The sequence below is a fragment of the Lampetra fluviatilis genome, chromosome 19, assembly GCF_964198595.1.
Source record: "Lampetra fluviatilis chromosome 19, kcLamFluv1.1, whole genome shotgun sequence".
Classification (NCBI taxonomy): domain Eukaryota; kingdom Metazoa; phylum Chordata; class Hyperoartia; order Petromyzontiformes; family Petromyzontidae; genus Lampetra; species Lampetra fluviatilis.
Genome location: NC_136293.1, coordinates 10,148,499 through 10,167,689, shown reverse-complemented (window position 1 = coordinate 10,167,689; position 19,191 = coordinate 10,148,499). Strand labels below are relative to the sequence as shown.

General features: G+C 46.0%; 1 protein-coding gene across 1 annotated transcript in view; it reads left to right on the top strand.

The window, feature by feature from the left end:
- LOC144937650 (transforming growth factor-beta-induced protein ig-h3-like) overlaps window positions 1-18,827 on the top strand; it is a 47,034-nt gene extending 28,207 nt beyond the window's left edge. Inside the window, exons 13-18 of the mRNA XM_078865032.1 lie at window positions 2,177-2,310; window positions 3,802-3,904; window positions 5,564-5,640; window positions 6,920-6,953; window positions 14,260-14,337; window positions 17,379-18,827. Coding sequence (XP_078721158.1) covers window positions 2,177-2,310; window positions 3,802-3,904; window positions 5,564-5,640; window positions 6,920-6,953; window positions 14,260-14,337; window positions 17,379-17,551 — 599 coding nt within the window. The 3' untranslated portion in view covers window positions 17,552-18,827. The remainder of the gene's footprint in view (window positions 1-2,176; window positions 2,311-3,801; window positions 3,905-5,563; window positions 5,641-6,919; window positions 6,954-14,259; window positions 14,338-17,378) is intronic.
- Window positions 18,828-19,191: the final 364 nt, after the last annotated feature.

Genomic DNA, 19,191 nt, shown 5'->3' with positions numbered 1-19,191 from the left:
GAGCAAACTTCACTTGAGCAATGAAAATCAAGTCTTGCACTCCAACAATGCATGCATTGCTTATTGAGTGTATGCACATTAACCAGCACGGTGAAGTATGGTCAAACAAACCACGTGACCGTGTGGGGAGGCCATCATTCAGCAGTGAACTCACAAAGTTCTGACAATTTTAATAATTAGACGTTACCTTTAGAACTAACGGAATGAAAGCTACAGCACAAATACACACGCAACACAAACAAGGCATTAAAATAATAAAAAAATAATCCACTATGCGTAACGGTATTTATATTTCCATTGCGTTCTGTAAGGTTAAAGTGTATCACTTTTTGTGACCACAGCAATTTTTGGGGGGGAGGGGGAGGGGTTTAATTGCTGTGGAGATTCGCAGCGCGTTCATTGACCCCCCACCCCGTGAAAGTGAAAGTAATGCTGACAGGGCGAGTCTCATATTGCCCTGAAATCATAAATATGGAGGAGAGACGCAGAGAAACATTTGTTCCCACTAAAGTTTTATTTTTATTTTCATGAGCAAATAGTGCCCACGATTTCACAAACACCCTCTGCTTCTGTCTGGCGTGGGCTCGCGAAACTGCCAGAGTTTTACGAGCCCCCCCCCCCCCCACCAAAGTGCTTTGATTGCCAATGCAGACTGGCACTTACCTCGGCTGTGTCGAGTTTGCGCCATTGGCATTGGGCCCCTTCTGCTCAGAACGGAATCCTCCATCCGTCACTTCGTTCCCCCCACCCCCACCACCTCCCCCCCATCCACCTTTCCCCTCCCGCGGCTGCACCGCCTGCACACTGACTAGCCATGCCACTGACGTCACCGCACGTGGTAGGCGCTTGCCACACCGATCTTCCGCAGCCAACAGTCCTCGCTCTGCGCCAGGGGACCCCTGAAGAAATCGCCGCTTTGTGCAACAAAGTAAAAAAAACAGCGAATACAATACCTCAATTTTCCTTTGCACTTAATAACACAATTAAATAAACAAAAACAATTATTTCCCAATTCACGAAATCCTGAGTTTCCTTTAAAAGTGATTTGTGCGTGGGTAGGAAATCGGAGCACCGGGAGGAAACACAGCACGCACGTGAAGGCAATGACGCTCAAAAGCTCCGCTCAGATTGTTTCACACAACCCACACTTTCTGCACTCCCATTTCCTGGATGAGTGGCAGCCCCAGCGGGTTTGATTCTCACAGATCTGGGCAAAGTCTCAGAGCTGGGTTTTTATTGAAAGGAGAAAATTCTTACGTTGCGTGAAGGTCATCGTGCACGAAGGTAATTTTAGGGCAACCTTCTTCGGCAATAGTTGCCAAATTCTATGCCATCCATGTTCATGTTCCTGGAGAGAAAATTAATTGGCAGCGACAATTTCCAATGACACGCCATACAATTGGACGAGTGTATCAAGGCATTTAGTTAAACTCTTAAAGGCGTTCATTGTGACACCCTGAAGTCAAATTCCCTTAATGTAAGAGAAACATTTTAGTTAAGTGTTGCGCTTAAGTGAAATATCTAAGGTTTCTATACTGGCACCTTTAAAAGACATTGCCTAAGGTAAAAGAGTACTTTTCCCCATAGTGCGTTATTCTTAAGGGTGACCCCTAAAGTGTTTTATGCAATCCTGTACACATTCCACCGGTCTGAGCCATGCGTTATGCAATCCAGAGTCCCCAGGGAATTCATTGTGCTGAAGTCAGAACTTGGGGTCAGCAGACACAAGTGACCCAGTCTGAGTTTCCCAAATTTGCCACTGCATATGCGGCTAAAGCAGGTAATTGAACAGTTTATTATTATGATTATGAACACTTACCAGCAAACTTCAACCACGCTGAATAGCTCCGTGGAGTTTGATTTGCTTCTTTCGAAAGGCTGCCCAGGGCTCATCGTAGGAGGGGGAGCGTGCAATGATTCACCACTGCATATCCCGGACCGCACAATTTGATGAATTGTCACGGGTCAGCGACATCATTTATTTTTTTAAATAGATGTTTGCTTCGTTTATACGATGTTGATTCAGGGTGGCTCAAAGCTGAGAGCCCTGAGCCAGCATCGCTGACATCCTGAGTTCGAATCTGGACATGTGCTCATAATTATTAAACGAGCCTCTGCATCGGCCGCGGGTAAGCAAACTCTGAAACCCCGGGCGTCCACGTGCGCGTCCCCACAGGCAATCCCAAGGAGCTGGAATCCCTTCTTAACTTCCACCTGGCTAGCGAGGTGCTCGTGAGCGGAGGCATCGTCGGCGGGGCCAAAAACGTGCTGAGGACCCTGCACGGAGGCCTGCTCGAGATCGAAAGCAGCGTGAGTGCGCGCGACCACACGGAGCACGTTTTTAGAGGTGCACGCAGCGACAGGCGCGGCGGAGAGTCGGAGGGCACTGCCTGCTTGGGGCTTACGCTGAAGGGCAGCAAGATGAGCGCGTGAATTAGGGAACGTCCAGGAGTGAAATGTATCGTTCATAAGTATTTTTTTTGGGGGGGGGGTTCATGTGAAATTGCTTAAAATCATATTTACTTTGCCTCTTAAAGTCTAATCATAGTCTGCCAAAGCGATCGCGTAAATATACAAATATGTCGTTATACCAGCCACCACCCGACATGGCAAACTAGTAAGGGTTGTCACGTAAACAGAACGTGGCCAATTCGTCACTTGTACAGCACACCGCTGTGTTGAAAAGCCTACGTGTTATACTGAAATATATCGTATTGACTGTGAAGAAAAGCAAGAGGGCTTGGGTAGGACACGCCACGAAAGGGTTGATGGCCAGTGGTGATATGTTAACTACCTCGCCTGGTATGCAGGAGGTTTTGGGTTCGATCCCGACCCTGGTGCCTGTTGTATATTTGAAGTTTGCATGTTCTCCCCGTGGTCGCATGGATTTTTCGCCGGGTCCTCCGGTTTTTCCCTGCCCATTTAGAAACACGCGTTCAGAGTAGGTCGCTGCTCTAAATTTCCCCGCGACAAGCCACTTCGTTGAGTTATCATTTGTGATAACCAGGTCGCTTTTGAACAAGAGTTGCATAGCTCACCTTACCTGGTGAAATAAAAAGTTTAGTTTAGTTTTAGAGGGGCAGCCATGGTAGGAAATATGCCTGAGAGAGGACATCGACTGTGAAAATTGAGTGATTTAATTGTATTATTACAAGAGCCAGGCAGATTGTTACATTCCACGTCTTTGAGAGATGGTGGTGGCTTGGGGCAGCCTTCATCCAACAGTGGCTAGATAATAGCTGATGATGACATTGAGGTGGCTTGTGAGTCAGAACGATAAGCTGGCAACTACTGAGGCCCTGGGTCAATCTGGGTGTCATCCGTCCACGTTGAAGCCACACTCTCAAATGTAGCGAAGTGATGGTCTCAGCTCCTGCCAAAGATGACTGCAATAATAGCCCATCAAATTAAAATTGGCCTATCGCTTAATTTGGCAAATTCCATCTTTATAAATAATTATATCAGTTTGACTGCCAAAGTGAAAGGCTGTATCCCTAGTGTATGGATTTTTTTAAAGGTCACTTAAATGGATCTCATGAGAAATTATGTGAAATCTACTTATGCGGGCCGCTCTTTAAGATACGCGATTACTCCCCTTTGTAAGCGTTCCCAATGGGATACAACCCATTATATGGTGCCGATAGCACAGTCGGAATACATTTTGGGGAAAGTTTTAACAAGCGAATAAAAAGCCCGTCAACTGAGCGCACATCACTATGCACGCCGTGAACTACGGGTGGAAGCCATTCTGTTTTATTTGATTGCGAATCGTTTAATTTATTTTACGTCTTACATTTACAGAAAGATGGCTCGTTTCTGGTCAACGGAAAGAAGGTGGTTGAAAGTGATCTCATGGCGACCAGCGGTGCCATCCACATCATCAATGGCGTCCTGGCACCAACATGTAAGCCTTCTATTGTACTTGTACACATCTTAGTGTCAGTGCACTGCTAGATCATGGCCTCCGCATGCCTTGCAGGTTAATGGAGCATGGCAATCCAGTACTTCGCCGTGCTAGACAGTCGCGGTTGGTGAATGTGCAGAGCGTAGACAGTACAGCAATGTTCTGCATACTGCCATCTGCTGCCTGCCCACAGCGTAGCCCCCCAGCTTGACAACAGTAATTCATGGTGGTCACCCACGCAAGCACTATTAAGACTCAGCGCTGCTTAGCTACCAATCACCACCGAAGTCAGGTGCTGTCTGAGTGTAAACGCTCAGTAATCGACTGAGAACACCTCCCTATATAGTGGACCGCAGAGCTTGGGTGATTGCAAGTGCCAGCTCATCGTGTGGCTGCCTTTCAGCTTGTCTGTGTCTCCTTGCACCTCCGAGTTGTTCTCTATCCCTAATGCTGTACGTGTTACAAGTTGAAATTATTGTTATGTGGGCATAAGTAACCCGTTGGGCTCGATGTGTTACATTTTGAGTGGTCAGACAATTGATGAGTAAGCACTTAACGCAATGAGTTGGTTTTCACGAGGTTGATGGGTCAATTCCCACCACAGCCACCCAGGAAATTATGAAAGCATGTGATCAGCTGTTCAATTATTGAATCCCAAAACAAATAATGAAGGTGGTAAGTTGGTGGTGTTTCCGTGATCTCCCCTGCAAGTTAATGATTCAGCTCTATGTAGTTTTTTTGCAATAAGTAAATAATGAATCATATTCGTTTTACTGCTTAAGTCACCGTAGCAGATACAGTATGTGCCTGAAATTAATGACCAAGAATAAATCAAGTTTGTAATGAATACTGCTATATACACTCTAATGTAAATTTCGATTTAAAGCTTTCGTGACTGCAGGGATTCATCTTCTTGGTTCTTTCGGTAAAGTCACGTAGAATGGAAATAATAAAAATAAAAAAAATTCTCACGACGTATCGGCCACAACACAAGCAGCCGTCCTCAGGTGGAGAACAGAAGACTGTCTTCTCGACAGACCTGTTCTCCACCTGAGGACGGTTGCTTGCGTTGTGGCCGAAACGTCGTGAGAAAATTTTTTTTTCCATTCTACGTGACTTTACCGAAAGAACCAAGAAGATCACTCTAATGTAGTTTCAATGTAACCCATTGACATCAATAGCCTCAACTGACGCCAATTGTCTTTCGGGAGCCACTCTATGAAGTCTAATAATTATCTTCGTACACAACGAGTGAATTGGTGAGACAGTAATTAGTGCAGTAGAAACCGAACCACTGCAGGCCCCCCCCACCCCGCGCTTCACCAACCCGCGCTAAACAGCGTGGTCAAATATGGTCAAACAACCCCAATAACCGGCACGCTGTAGGGAGTCCTTCATCCCGCTTTGGACCGGCAGGACAGTAAATTATTACTATTATTTATTGCATAGACAAGGCATGCTAAATTAGTAGCAGATGGCAAGGGCACCATACGAACACTTGGCCAACGATGCGTTTTGGCAGACTATGATTAGACTTTAAGAGGCAAAGTAAATATGATTTTAAGCAATTTCACATGAACCAGAAAAAAACAAGCGAAGCCTCAACGCTTGAAAAGAAAAACTGAAAAAACCCACACTTCGTGTGTTTCTGTTGCTTAGCTGCGACCAGCAACAAGTTTGGACTCTCCAAGAGTTCAATGGCCTCGGGGTCAACCCACGTTGGTGGCAGGACCAAGGTGACGACGAGGACTACGACTAAGGACACGTCCCCGCCTTCACGCTGACACTCGCCCGACCCACTCACGGTCCCGGCTAAGGCAAACCCATGTCAAGCGAACCTTCGTTCCCCATGAGTTGTTGAATGAATGCACGGTCGTAAAAAAACAACACAGAAGCCCCCCCCCCCCCCCCGAGTTTTTAAAGCAACGCATACTCGTGACGAATGCGTCTGTCGAACTTCTTTCGCGCCCTACGTAGCCAACCCGTGCCAATCGGAGGTGCGAACGAACGATGTCACAGCAGACTTCGCCTGCTGTGACACGGTGACCATGAACGTGGCCAGCGGCATCGAAATTTAGAAGAAGAAAAAAAGGGGGGGGGGGGCGATAAGTGAATCACGGAGAGCAAGCGTGGGGTGAAGGACACGCTTAGAATGTCTCTATGGCTGAGAGACGGGAAGAGGAGCACGTGGGTCAGAGGACTTGTTATCCACAGTTGGGACAAGTAATTGTGCTTCGACAGGATATGTTGATAGACGGGATAACGGCCAGTGGTCTAGGATTAACAACGGAGCGGCAGCCGAAGGAAAGGAACACGCCCGGGAGGAGATGGCTCAATGAGATAAATCATTGCTGATGATGATAATAACGAGGCTTAGACATTAGCCTACTGTCTTCTAGCACCGGTCACTGATTTAAGCTGAGATAAGCCGAGACCCTAACCCACTAGCCTTATAACCAGTTTACGATTTAAGACCATGCCGAGGTTAAACATAGCTTTGTTTTCATGTATGTACATTTGAACTGAACACAATAGTGTCAATAAGTTGTTTTTGCTCGACAAAAAACACACGCACAGAAGGTACTGCACAAATGCACGAGCACGCTGTACACACAATGCTTGCATGTGATGCTTGTGCCGCAAATTCAGTTGGGTGAATACCAGAGTTCGGTTTTCTGTGTTATTTTCTCTTCCTGTGGCCCAGGTGTTAGCCATTATTAATCACAAGTGCATTCCTACGGCCGTGCCATTTGCTTTCTTTCCGAACAAAGTTTGTTTTAACATCTGGACCTAAGTTATGTACCACTTATGGACCGCCGTATATTATGCGCTGTAACCGCTATATTGTGGTGAAAACATGGCGTAATTTATTTATTTATTGACGACTTTACGCCAAAGGGGTCGACGTCGAGGTTTGAAAAACGAATTCAGACCCCTTTGAAGTATTGCGCTCGTGTGTTGGAGTGTGAAATCAACAAAAAACGGAATATACTCATCGCCGATGTTTCGTTTCAGATTATCGATGGAGGAAGCACGCTGTCAAAAGCAGGTACCTACGAAATATCACGAAGCAAAATGCCACCAGTTTATATTGATGACAATAAGACTTAAATAGTATAATAACTGCATACTCTGTGCGCGGTACGGTTGCACAAAGTGCCACGCAATACAATGATGCAAACGGAATGCCGGACCGATTCAAAGCCATCTCCATAAAATAGTGTTTCAAAACGATAGCCTTACATATGATGAAAGCGTATACACGATGTGATAAACATTTTCATTACATTAAAATAAAACATTTTTATTTGCTTAATGTTTTAAGTTCAATTGTTACAAACAGGGTCCCGATGAGCCAGTTTCCCGGCTATTTGTGGTGCCGCGGTGACTAGGAGATGTTAACTACCTCGCCCGGTATGCAGGAGGTCGTGGGTTCGATCCCGGCCATGACGCCAGCTGCCATATATTTTGAGTTGCATTTCTCTCTCTGCGTGGTTTTTCTCCGGTTCCCCCGGTTTTCCCCTCCACATTTAGAATCAACGTGCGTTTAGAGTATTTGACTGCTGCAATCAATGTCCACGTGATAAGCCGCTTCGTTGAACTGTCATTTGTGACCAGGTCGCTTCTAAAAAGAGCTACATAGCCCAAGTGGGCCTTACCTGGTGAAATAAAAAGTTTAGTTTAGTTATAAAGGGGCAGCCATCGTAGGAAGCATGCCTGAGAGAGGACATCGACTGTGGAAATGGAGTGACTGAATCGGATTGCTTGCAAGCGCCCGGCAAATTGTTACATTCCAAGTCTCTGAGAGATGGTGGTGGATTTAGGACACTTTGATCCAGCAGCGATGAGATAATGGCTGATGGCATTGAGGTGGCGCGTGAACACAGCGGCGACAACGATAACAACAAAACAACAACAACAAAATACGTCAATACAGTATTGCAGAGAGTGAGCACAGGGTTATGGGCAGTTAGAGGGAGCGTCGTTGACAGGGGACGTGGTGCAAGGAATGAAACGAGACCCCATCGTCCTCTACATCAGCGGTCCCCAACCTTTTTGGCACCAGGGACCGGTTTCGTGGAAGACAATTTTTTCACGGACCGGGGGGGAGGGGGGGGTCATCATTGGGTCTTTCCCCCTTTGCAAAGAAGCTCTCCAGCGACGTTTGTTTGTTACTCATTTTGGCTATTGGGGGTTAGCAGCTTGTGGGCTTACCACAACTGTGACTGAGACTAATGCGCAGTGCGGTAAAAAGGCGCGGACGAAAGTGGGAAATAAAATAATGGGGGCGGGCCACGCGGGAACTCACCGCTCTCACCTCCTGCTGCTGTGCGGCCCGGTTCCTAACAGGACACGGACCGGTACCGGTACCAGTCCGTGGCCCGGTTGGGTTGGGGACCCCTGCTCTAGATGGCCCAGCGCTTGGGCCCCCTCGAGCCCATAGGCCCTGGTGCCGTTTGCACCGCCTGCACCACTGCTCATGGCTGGAGGCTTACCAAGTATATGGCCATCGTTTTGAACCATTCATTCACTTCTGTGCTTTTTTTTCCGATAACAAGCCAGATTCAACACGTTATGACTTAACAACAATGCACGGTTTTTTTTCCTCTTCCCCTGGTCAGAGAAAGAAAGCTAACGCTTAAAAACACGAGGATAACAAACAAATGGATAACGAATTTATCTTGGAATGTGTGCATTATGCGGTTAGTAAACCTTGTGTCCTTACGCGCGTGACGTAGGTTTACTTTGCCGATGAGGTTTCTTTTTGTTCACTTCTGTTGTGTGTGCGCGCGAACTTCTGCGTGAGGGCGTTCATTAAAACGCGCTCGCCGCACTGGGGCGGCAGGCCGCTTCGTGAAAGGCAACGAGCGTGGAATTTTGCGAGGCCAATTGGTGGCTAGCGACGCAAACTGTTCACGCTTCTTACGCCGCACGTCAACGTAACGCTCGGGGGAAAAAAATATCTACGCTTACACGCAGTGTCAGATTAAGCTAAGTGCGGGGCCTGTAGCATATGTTATAAAGGGGCCCTAAATTAATTAAAAAAACTTAAATAGTAAAAACGCAAATTTTTTACTTGCATAGTAAAGTAATTATATTTTTTCATTTGCTATACAGCCACATAATAGGACAAATCGATAAACTTGAACACGAGTCGTTCGTAAAAGTTGAAGGCGGTATAGTACTATAGTAATAGAGCAAGTGCAGAATCACTGAACCAGGATTGATAGTATCTTAATTTGGAGCTTTCGTGACTGCAGTAATTACTCTTTGGTTCTTTCGGTAAAGTCACGTATAAAGATAAAATAATAAATAAAATAATAGCACACAACGTTTCGATTGCAACACAAGCAATCATCATCAGGTATAAATGAAATAGCAACAAAATACCCCTCTGTCTATTTAAGGCCTCGCCACAGAGACGATCTCCCTCTCTGTACCTGTGTTACTCTCTACCTATGTATCTTGGTGATATCTGTCTGCTTATATGTCTGTCTATAGTTTTCTGGTTAGATTTTTGTTGCTATTTCATTTATACCTGATGATGATTGCTTGTGTTGCAATCGAAACGTCGTATGCTATTATTTTATTTATTATTTTATCTTTATACGTGACTTTACCGAAATAACCAAAGACGGGATTGATAGCTTGAAAGCATTTAGCGTGGGGCCCTTGAAAGTGCGGGGCTCGTAGTATATGTAGCTGCTTTTGCTACTAGGATCATCTGGAACTGCTTACACGACACAAAAAGTAAAGTCAATGCGATTGACGGTGATTCACCGATGTTAATTTACCTGCTCGGCGTTACTTGCAATTCATGAGCATCTACGGATCGTATCCGTCAAGAATAACGAGGGAATACTGCATCCGTGTTGTTTTAGGACAGCGTTATTGACGAATGTGTTGAGCTTCATGTTACTTGTGCTTGCGGACCACTGCCAAAGCAGTATCACAAATTCGTTTTGTCTCTGCCCTGCACTCGACAGCTGCCATAACGAGAAAGCGTAAACCCTCGCCTCGTTGTGGTTCTCTGCACAGGGCTACCATGTAGTGTTCGCCAATGGCTCGTCGCATACAAAATAACCACTCCTCCCCACATTAAAAAAAAACATATGCTGGCCTCACTCCGAACAAAAGTTCTGAGCGATGACGCCATGGCCTCTTAGTGGGTGGCTTCTTGGGAGTTGTCAAAAAAGGCGCCGCGAGCGTGTATTCCATCACGGAGCGCGCCGCTGTGTGCAATTAGAGAGAACGCAAACACAAGCATGTTCTTTGCAATGTGCCAAATCTCACAGTGACAGCAGCCAAATTTGAAGGTGGCATCGTCCGCGGCGTTCAATAGCTTCGTAGCTCATCGGACTCCTCCAGGACAACTAAAGATTCTGATCCTGACGTGTCGAGCAACAATACGAACGCAACTTTGCACGTCGACCTGTGGCGTGGTTACACCGCAGACAAAGCACACGCGGCATCGCGAGACTGCCACGTGTGCGTTTGCGGGTCGTGCCGCACAGCGCCCCGATTTGTTTGCGGGTCATGCCGCGTGCCGCTCGCAACTTTGCCCCGGCGTGCCGCCGCATGTGCAGAGGGCTTCGTCGGAGAATTCCGTTCCTGAAGAAGCTCCCAGCTCGCAGGGCATAACGTCGGACATCGCACCAAACAACAGCCGATATTGCGATACGATCGGCTGACGTAGAACCCGACACTGCCGGCAGCTGCATGCATGGCAGCAGTGCCATTGATAATTGTTTTTTTACCCTTCTATCTGGCAACAAAACTGACACCTTTTTTACAAGGAGTCACGTTTGCATAGACCACAATACCTGCAGTCATAATGCAAAAAAAACACAACTCTGATCATGTATGCACTGTCATTGAAGTTGATTGGTCCACACACGAGACAGCTTTCCTTAGAGCCTAGTCTCACATGGGTTGGACCAGATGACGCCAAAAGGCGCACAACTCAAAGACAATGCACCATAAGAGTATGAGAGCTCGGGGTAAAGCATTTACACCATTGGAACCTCATTTGCCAGTAAACAATATGATAATTGTTTTTTTACCCTTCTACCTGGCAACAAAACTGACACAAAAAGGTGTCAGTTTTGTTGTCAGATGGAAGGGTAAAATACCAATTATCAGATTTTTTACTGGCAAATGAGGTTCCAATGGAGCAGTGCCATTGTTTCATGGTGAAGATTGGCGGCAGGGTTCGTGTTTATTCCTGGCAGGATCTGAATGGGTTTTGTATCATTTTTTTTCCCGGTCATCCTTGTGGCATCAGCTTTTGGCTGCCCATCGAACAAAAACGGTCACCGCCACCGCGCGCTTTCAGATGCGTTTTTGAGGCCATCTGGGAACGCTCTTCCTGTCCCACATTGATAAAGCCACTGGAGCTGTGCACTTTAAAATCTGAATCAAAAACTCATTTATTTAGAAGTGCCTTTTGTGTTTCCTTTGTTGTCCTTCTCCCCGCACCTCCGATTACCACGGTTGGCTACGTACGGTGCGAAAGAATTTCAACTTACATGCATGCGTACTAAGTAAATGACGGACGCTTGTGTTGCGACCGAAACGTGTTTTCTTTTGATATTTTTTCTACCTACGTGACTTTACCGACAGAACCAGAGAGTATAGATTCCTGCAGTCACGAAAGCTTCAAAGCAAGCCTTTCGTCTGCCATAATTTCGCTCGTACCTGTCTGCGGCTTTCGACACCCTTGATCACCCCATCCACTCAGTCTAACCGCGGTCTCTGTAGCACCCCACTTGATTGACTCGGCTCTTACCTCGCTGCCCGTTCATCTGCTGCCTCTTTCAAGCCGTGGTTCTTCATCCCCCCCCCCCATCACGGTTCGCACCCCCCCCCACCCCCCGTGGTTCCGCACTAAGTCCTCTCCTACTCAACCTTCTACACGTGCCCCCTCAAGCCCATCCTTTTTTTCTTTCAATATCTCGTATCACCTATTCGCCGACGACACTCAAATCTTCTTTTCCTTCAAGGCTCACACCCCCGGACCTTTCCCACCACACATCGCATCCTGCCTCATGGCGACCATCCAAGCATGGATGACACAAACTTTCCTTTCCCTGAATCCTTCTAAGACCACCGTGCTCTCCCCCCCCCCACCCCCACTCAGTCTAACTTGGATCGCGTCCGTCCAAATTCTCGGCGTCACCTTCGATTCCTCATTTTCCTTCACGTCCCACATCGCCAACGCCACCGGCGCGTGCCACTTACATCGGTTCAGAATCAGGGAAATTCGCCCCCTCATCACCGCTGACAAACTTCTTGTGCACTCCCAATGAGCCCTCACTCGTCTGGATTGTTGCAACTCAGTCTCCCTAATAAAGGTTTTTTTTGGGTTAGAGCGCGTAAAAGTATAAATGTGTCGTTAAACCCGCCACCACCCGACACAGCCAACTAGAAAGGGTTGTCACGTAAACAGAACGTGGTCAATTCGTTACTAGGACAGCACAACGGTGTGTTGGAGAGCCAAGCCACAACATTTACAATCCGAGCACGACGTTTCGCCAGTAATTACAACCAGCTTCATCAGGCGACAGCCAGATGTGTGGTCTCCCTGCCTACGCCCTTGCCCCTCTACAGCAAATAACCTCCACCTCACCTCTCATTGCTCCCCTCTCCTTCAACAACTTCACCGGCTTGCTATCTAGTCATGGGGCCGTCCATAAATGACGTCACGCACCTAGGGGGGGGGGAGTCAGACATTTGTGACGATGTGTGACGAGGGGGGGGGGGGTGTTAGAGAAATGTGACGTCACATCAAAATGCGCAACTTTAAATAAATATAGACAACACGTTCTACTTAATTAAATAGACTTTTTAATAAATGTTTTCTCCTACACCATCAGAGTGCAGCGCCACATTAAATACGCACTACAATGACATGAAGCATGTGTTATTTTTTTTTTGGGGGGGGCAGAGCTTTGTGACGTCATATTTGAGGGGGGGGTCTGACTTTTTGTGACGAAGGGGGGGGGTCAAAAATCGTCCAAAATCACGTGACGTCATTTATGGACAGCCCCTATCACCGCTGCCTCTTTAAATTGCTCACCTTCATTTTCAATGCTTTGCATGGTCTGCGCCCCCCTCCCCCGCTCCTTACCTTTTTTCTCTCGTTTCTTTACATGTTCCATCACGCCCGCTCCGGTCACAGGCTGTCCATCCTCTTACTGTCCCTCCTCCACCCTGCGCCCAGCCTCACTTTTGCTCCTTCACTCTGCTAGCCCCCTTACACTGGAACTCCCTCTGCACATCCGACTCTCCCCCCTCGCCTTCCTGTGGTCGCACTGCCCTCACGCCCTGTCTCTTTTCTCTACTCCGCATTTTCCCTTCCTCTCCCGCCACCCCTGCCAGCACCACCTGACGCCTCTAACTCCTCCACCGTCGCAGCCTCCACCTCGCTCCCTCCACCCTCGTCACTACGCGATCCCCATCCTTATCTTGCCATTCTGCACCGTAGCCAGTAAGCATTGTCAAGAGCCTTGGTGAAAGGCGCTTTATTAACCCAAAATAGAATACAATTAAATAGTCCAGAAATTTCTCACGGTTCATACTAACAATGCACTGCACCTAATGCCCATTTTCTTATTGGATACACTCTGCGAGCTTTCTCCTAAGTTAAACAGTGAGCAAATTGATGGGTGTAGGACAAACACGTTTTTTTTGCCTCTGATTAAGCAAGCATCAGTTACCATCTAGAAATACATGTTTGTGCTCAGCATAGTCCAAGTTTCACGATCCATTTTTGCAGGTCTATTAAAATGTATTCTGTAAAGCATAATCTTTGTAAATGTTCAAAGTGACAATTTTGAAGTCAGCAGCATTGACAGTTTTGTCCATAATAAGTAATTTTTTTTATTTTTTCCCCATGCATGTCCATTCCTTCTTGGGCACAAAAAATAGACAAATGTGGACATTGCTAGGGGGTAAACGTGAAACATGCAGTTATGATCCCCCAAAAAATTGCCAATCAACCGAGCTACAAAAACCTTCCTACAATCATCACCGCGCCAATATGTTCCTCCCCATACCTCCTGAATGTCTGGTGGCCCCTGTGCCATGTGGCGGTCAGCTGACGTTAGCCGCATGCAGAGCCGGCCCAGCCACTAAGCGACCCTTGCAATTGCAAAGGGCCCCGTGGCCAGCAGAGGGCCCCCTAGAGTCACTGATAGCTAGTGGGTGAAAAAAATCATACATCAAAGGGGCCTCCAACCAAATTTTGCTTAGGGCCCCCAAAGGTCTAGGGCCGGTTCTGGCCACATGGAATAGGCGTCGGTGCTCGCGTTAAACCACCCGCTTGCGTGGCTGTGATTGCGCCCGTACGGCAGGAACGACGGTGACCCGCACGATCGTGGTTGACGGAGACGACGGGATCTCGGAGGGCACATTCTCACAGCTCCAGTCTGGTGAGCGGTTCCGCACAGCGCGCGTGGCTCCATGGGCAGGACAGTCGGTCGATCGGTCGATGGGTCGGTCGGTGGGTTAGTCAGTTGGTCAGTGGGACCGTCGGTTGGATGGTTGGTGGGTCAGTGGGTGGTCGGTCGTTCAGTGGGTCGTTCAATGGGTTCGATCAGTCAGTGGGTTCAGAGGGTCGGGATGTTTGGTCAAACAGCGAGTTCGGTCGGCCGGTCGGTCAGTCAGTCAGTAGGTCGATGGGTACGTGAGTTGGTCAGTGGGTCAGAGGGTTGGTCGAACAGTGGGGTCAGCTGTTGGGTCGGCGGGTCGGTCGGTCGGTGGCTTCAAAAGCCAACGTGCCAAGTGAAATCGTGCAACGCATTAAACCCACGTTTAAAACTGTTCTAAAGAGGTTCTGGTAAGCACAGGAAAAATATGGCATTTAATAGCATGCACGTTATATACCAAAATGTGTGTTCTAGTTCATAGAGAAGTGCACTGCACGGATTTTAACTCGTACAAAATCCGTGCAGTGAGTAGCTCGCAAAAGTTGGATTTTTGTTATGCACTATTCTAGTGCTTAAAACAATAATACATTTTGTTCTCAAAGAAACAGTATTGTAGATGTTTCCTAAATGTATTTCAAACATAGCGCTGACCTCACCTCTATCCGGGAATTATGCCTCAACCTGGCAGGAAGTTACGTGGAGCCCACACACACGCACACAACCATGCCATCAACAGACACGTGGCTTCCCACACAGCGTCAGCGATGATTGGCCAGTGCACGTCGGGAAAGTGTTTGTACGCCGCACTGTGAACTCGTCGGCCAGAGTTATAGTCCATCATCGGTGGGTTTGATCTTCCACGAAGCTCATGGTCCACCCCAAAACGTGGCAGATGCAGATACCCGATGCACAAATGGAAACATTTTAAAACGCTCCGGTGTGCGACTGTGGTCATCCAGAACAGGCCGTAAAACATATAACGACGCAATGTCCGATCCACAAACGACGAAAGGAGATATCACATCGATACACTACACCGCTGCTGCTCCTGACGCGATTATCTGCTGGCTTGACCACCTGAGTGTGAAATTATAGTCGTTGCTCTGCATCTACATCAGCTGCCATACGGAAGAGAGAGAGAGAGAGGCAGTGGCTTAGTGATATCCGTACTGCTCCTGCCCCCCCTACCACTACGCCAACTCGCTGTGACTCACCTGGTGAAGCATGGCCAAACTAATTCTAGATTTGAAGCTTTCGTGACTGCAGGGATGCATACTCTTAGGTTTTTTCCGGTAAAGTCACGTAAATAAAATTAAAATTAATAAAAGTAATAATAGAAATAAAATAAAATAATAAATCACAGTTTTTTTTCTATTATTAATAATATTTTATTTCTATTAATAATAATAAATAATAAACAATTAGTGATTTATTATTTTATTTTATTTCTATTACTACTTTTGTTCATTTTAATTATATTTTTTACCTACGTGACTTTACCGAAAAAACGTAAGAGTATGGCCAAACTACTCCCATGACCGACGCGGCATGGTGAGTCCTTTATCCAGCGATAGATTTCACAAAAGGCCGTGAATTATAACTTATTCGGTCGGCTACGTATGATTCGCACGGTTGGCTACGTACGATGCGAAAGGAAAGTTCAACATACATACATGCTCGATGAATACCACAATTCTGAACTTAATGCACTCTTATAGGTGACTGAAAGTCACATTTGAAACCGGTACATCATATGCAATAGGAATTCCTGAAGGACCTATCAAAAACAGAAATCCGAGATTGTTGTAAACATTGCAAAGTCAGGATTGCGAGGGCCCATTCAATAGCAATACATATTAAATAATATTTTGAATGTGCTTCAGGCAATACATTTTAAGTTAAGATAATCGTATTTTTATGATACAACATTTTTTGCAAGTAAATTATTGGACAGCTGAGCTCGTAAAGGCACGAGCCAAAAGAGCTACATGACCTTTATGTAGTCCAGAAAGTTTTCCAATTTACTCAAATAAAACTTCCAATCTTCTTGGTTCTTTCGATAAAGTCACGTAGAAGGGAAATAATACAATAATAAAAATAAAACATAATAAAATACAATAATGTTATATTTTTATTATTTTATTATTTCCCTTCTACGCGACTTTACCGAAAGAACCAAGAAGATGAATCCCTGCAGTCACGAAAGCTTTAAATCGAAAAACTTCCAATGTTTAAACAAAAAAATCCCCATTGTTGTGCTCTCAGCGTCATGTCATGAAACGAGGAACCTATTCGGATCTCTTTTTTTAAAGAGTGGAGCAACCCTTCGTCCAAGGCAACATCCATGAAAGTTGATATCACAGAGCCACATCCGAGATCCCTGAAAAGTGACAGTTGGTGCACGACAATCGAGGGCCGAACCGGCACTTACCCACCACCCGCTCTGCACACGACCGTCATGTTGGTCACACAACGGCCGAACCGAAATTTTAATTCTCCAGCTGGCAGTTGGCCAAGTGAAATGTAGAAGAAACATTTTATGTCATTGGGGTTTTTTTTTCATGCAGTCATTGGTGAATGCAGGCTGAGACCTTCCATTAACCTTCGAGAAAAAGTCCGTTTGGGGCAGCAAGCCCATTCCCCATCTTTCTATCTCCTGCTTTTCATTACCGGGTTGGCCTGTGTTGTCGGTGTGTGTACGTGCGTCACAAAGCGATGTATCTGCCCCACACATTGCTTCAATAAAAATTCAAAATAAAAATCCTATGTTATCTCTGCCCTATAAAAACGAAACACAATGCCCCCCAGCATGCTTGAATCAAGCAATTAAACTGCGTATTATTATTCTTAGGGTTTTTTTTCGGTAAAGTCACGTAGGTAAAAAAATTTAATTAATAAAAGTAAAATAAAAATAAAATAAAAATCACGACGTTTCGGAGGCAACACAAGCTTCCGTCTTCATGTGGAACCGTTACAGCACGATTGCTGTATCACGTAATTATTCTTTTTTTTTGTCGTTTCGCTTGGGCAATGTGTGCTGTAAGGTGGGACGAGGGTTTCCAAGATCAACAAGGTGGTGAAGCCGTCCGGCCAGAAGAAAACCACGGTGAAGAAGACCGTCACAAACGCCGACGGCACCACCAGCACACAGACCTTCACGCTCGAGGGGGACGATATCGAGGGGCAGATCCGCAGGCTCTCGCAGCCGAGCAAGTAAACCCGTGGCTCGCACGTGATGATGCTGCCTTCCCAGGTGATCGTCTGATGGGAAATATGTGAAGAGCAGTTACTAGACGGCAATTAAACACATCTTCAAGTGTGTAAAAACAATAGTTCATCAAACCAGTGCAAACATTTTTAAATACAGTGGAAGCTGGCTATGAGCACACACCTTGAGAGCAATGCTTTGTTGCTTATATCCAAAGTAGTTTTCTTGTGTCCGAAATTGCTCTTTATTTACGTATGTACGTTGCACTTCTTTCGCACCGTACGTTGCCAACAGTGCTAACTTACCCCCACCAGTGTAATGTAAGGATGTGTTGCTTATATCAGAGCCGTGCTTATGTAAGGTGTGCTTATATGCAGCTTCGACTGTATTATGCCAACGTGCCCACAATTTGTCGTGTCATTGCAACAACCTGCAGCAGCGGGATTACTTCAGCCGAGCCTGGCACGTAGTACCCTTTTGAAGGCACATATCACAATGTAACATTATTCTTTTATAAGTATTCGTGTTCTATGTTCGCATGTGGGAGTACATCAGCTTGTTTGGGCAAGAGGCTTTTTTATATGTTTGGCTTAAAAGCAGCTGGACAATGTTAATCGCAATGGTCGTGTCTGTGTGTATAGAACAAAAAATACTTTGGCATTAAATTCACACTGAAAGTCCACAGCCCAAGTTGATCGTTTTTCTTCTGCTCACCATTGTTTTACGTTTGGCCGTCATTAACTGTTGGGAGTTTTTGTTGTTGTTGTTAATGTTCGAAATTGCTTTGATTGGACTTTAATTTGAACTATAAGCAATGCCACATTACGTATACTTCCCAACAAACAATGCGGCCTTTCCCCCCACGGTGTAACATTACATACCTTGGTGTGTGTGTTTTTGTCTCGTTAAAAAAAACCCTCGACACATTGTGTATGCAACTTTTCACAAAGACTTCGCAAAGAATACACTATTTAATAATGCGACGTCATGGCGGGGGTTAACCGTGCCACGTGTTTGTCAACCTCTGCACTGCAATCTGCTCGTTCTAATTCACTTTTTAAAGGCTCACAATATTCTCGGCGAACTACGCGATGAGTCTCGAACACACATTTTACAAAGTGAAACATTGTGCTTGGAAAACATCCGTACACATATTCATCGGTGTGTGAGACACTACAAAAGGATATCTGTACTTGCAGAGCGATATTCAAATTGCAAAAGCTTCCTTGAACAAGCCGCTGTTATCGTGTATTACGCATGATGTCTTAACATCTTAGAATGTGAATGCTTCACTCAAAACCGTTGTAATTGTTTCCATTTTAGAGTTACATGTGTAAGATTCTAACGGCGTGTATTGAAATCAAGTGTTTTTTTTTTTCCATGGAATGGAGAAAGCATTCAACACCAAACTGAAACATTGATTTTGTACGTACATTGAACGTCTTTCGCACCGTACGTAGCGAACCGTGCTCATCGGAGGTGCTAGGGAAGGGTAACAAAGGATGTTGCACATATGGAGACGTTTAAACAAAGGAGATATATATCTGATGGGCTGAACATCAGAATACTCCTTTTGTAGTGAAAGTTTCCATTACAGAGTGGGAAACAGATCCTGAACACGAGCCAATGCAGACGTGGGGCGGCGTGCC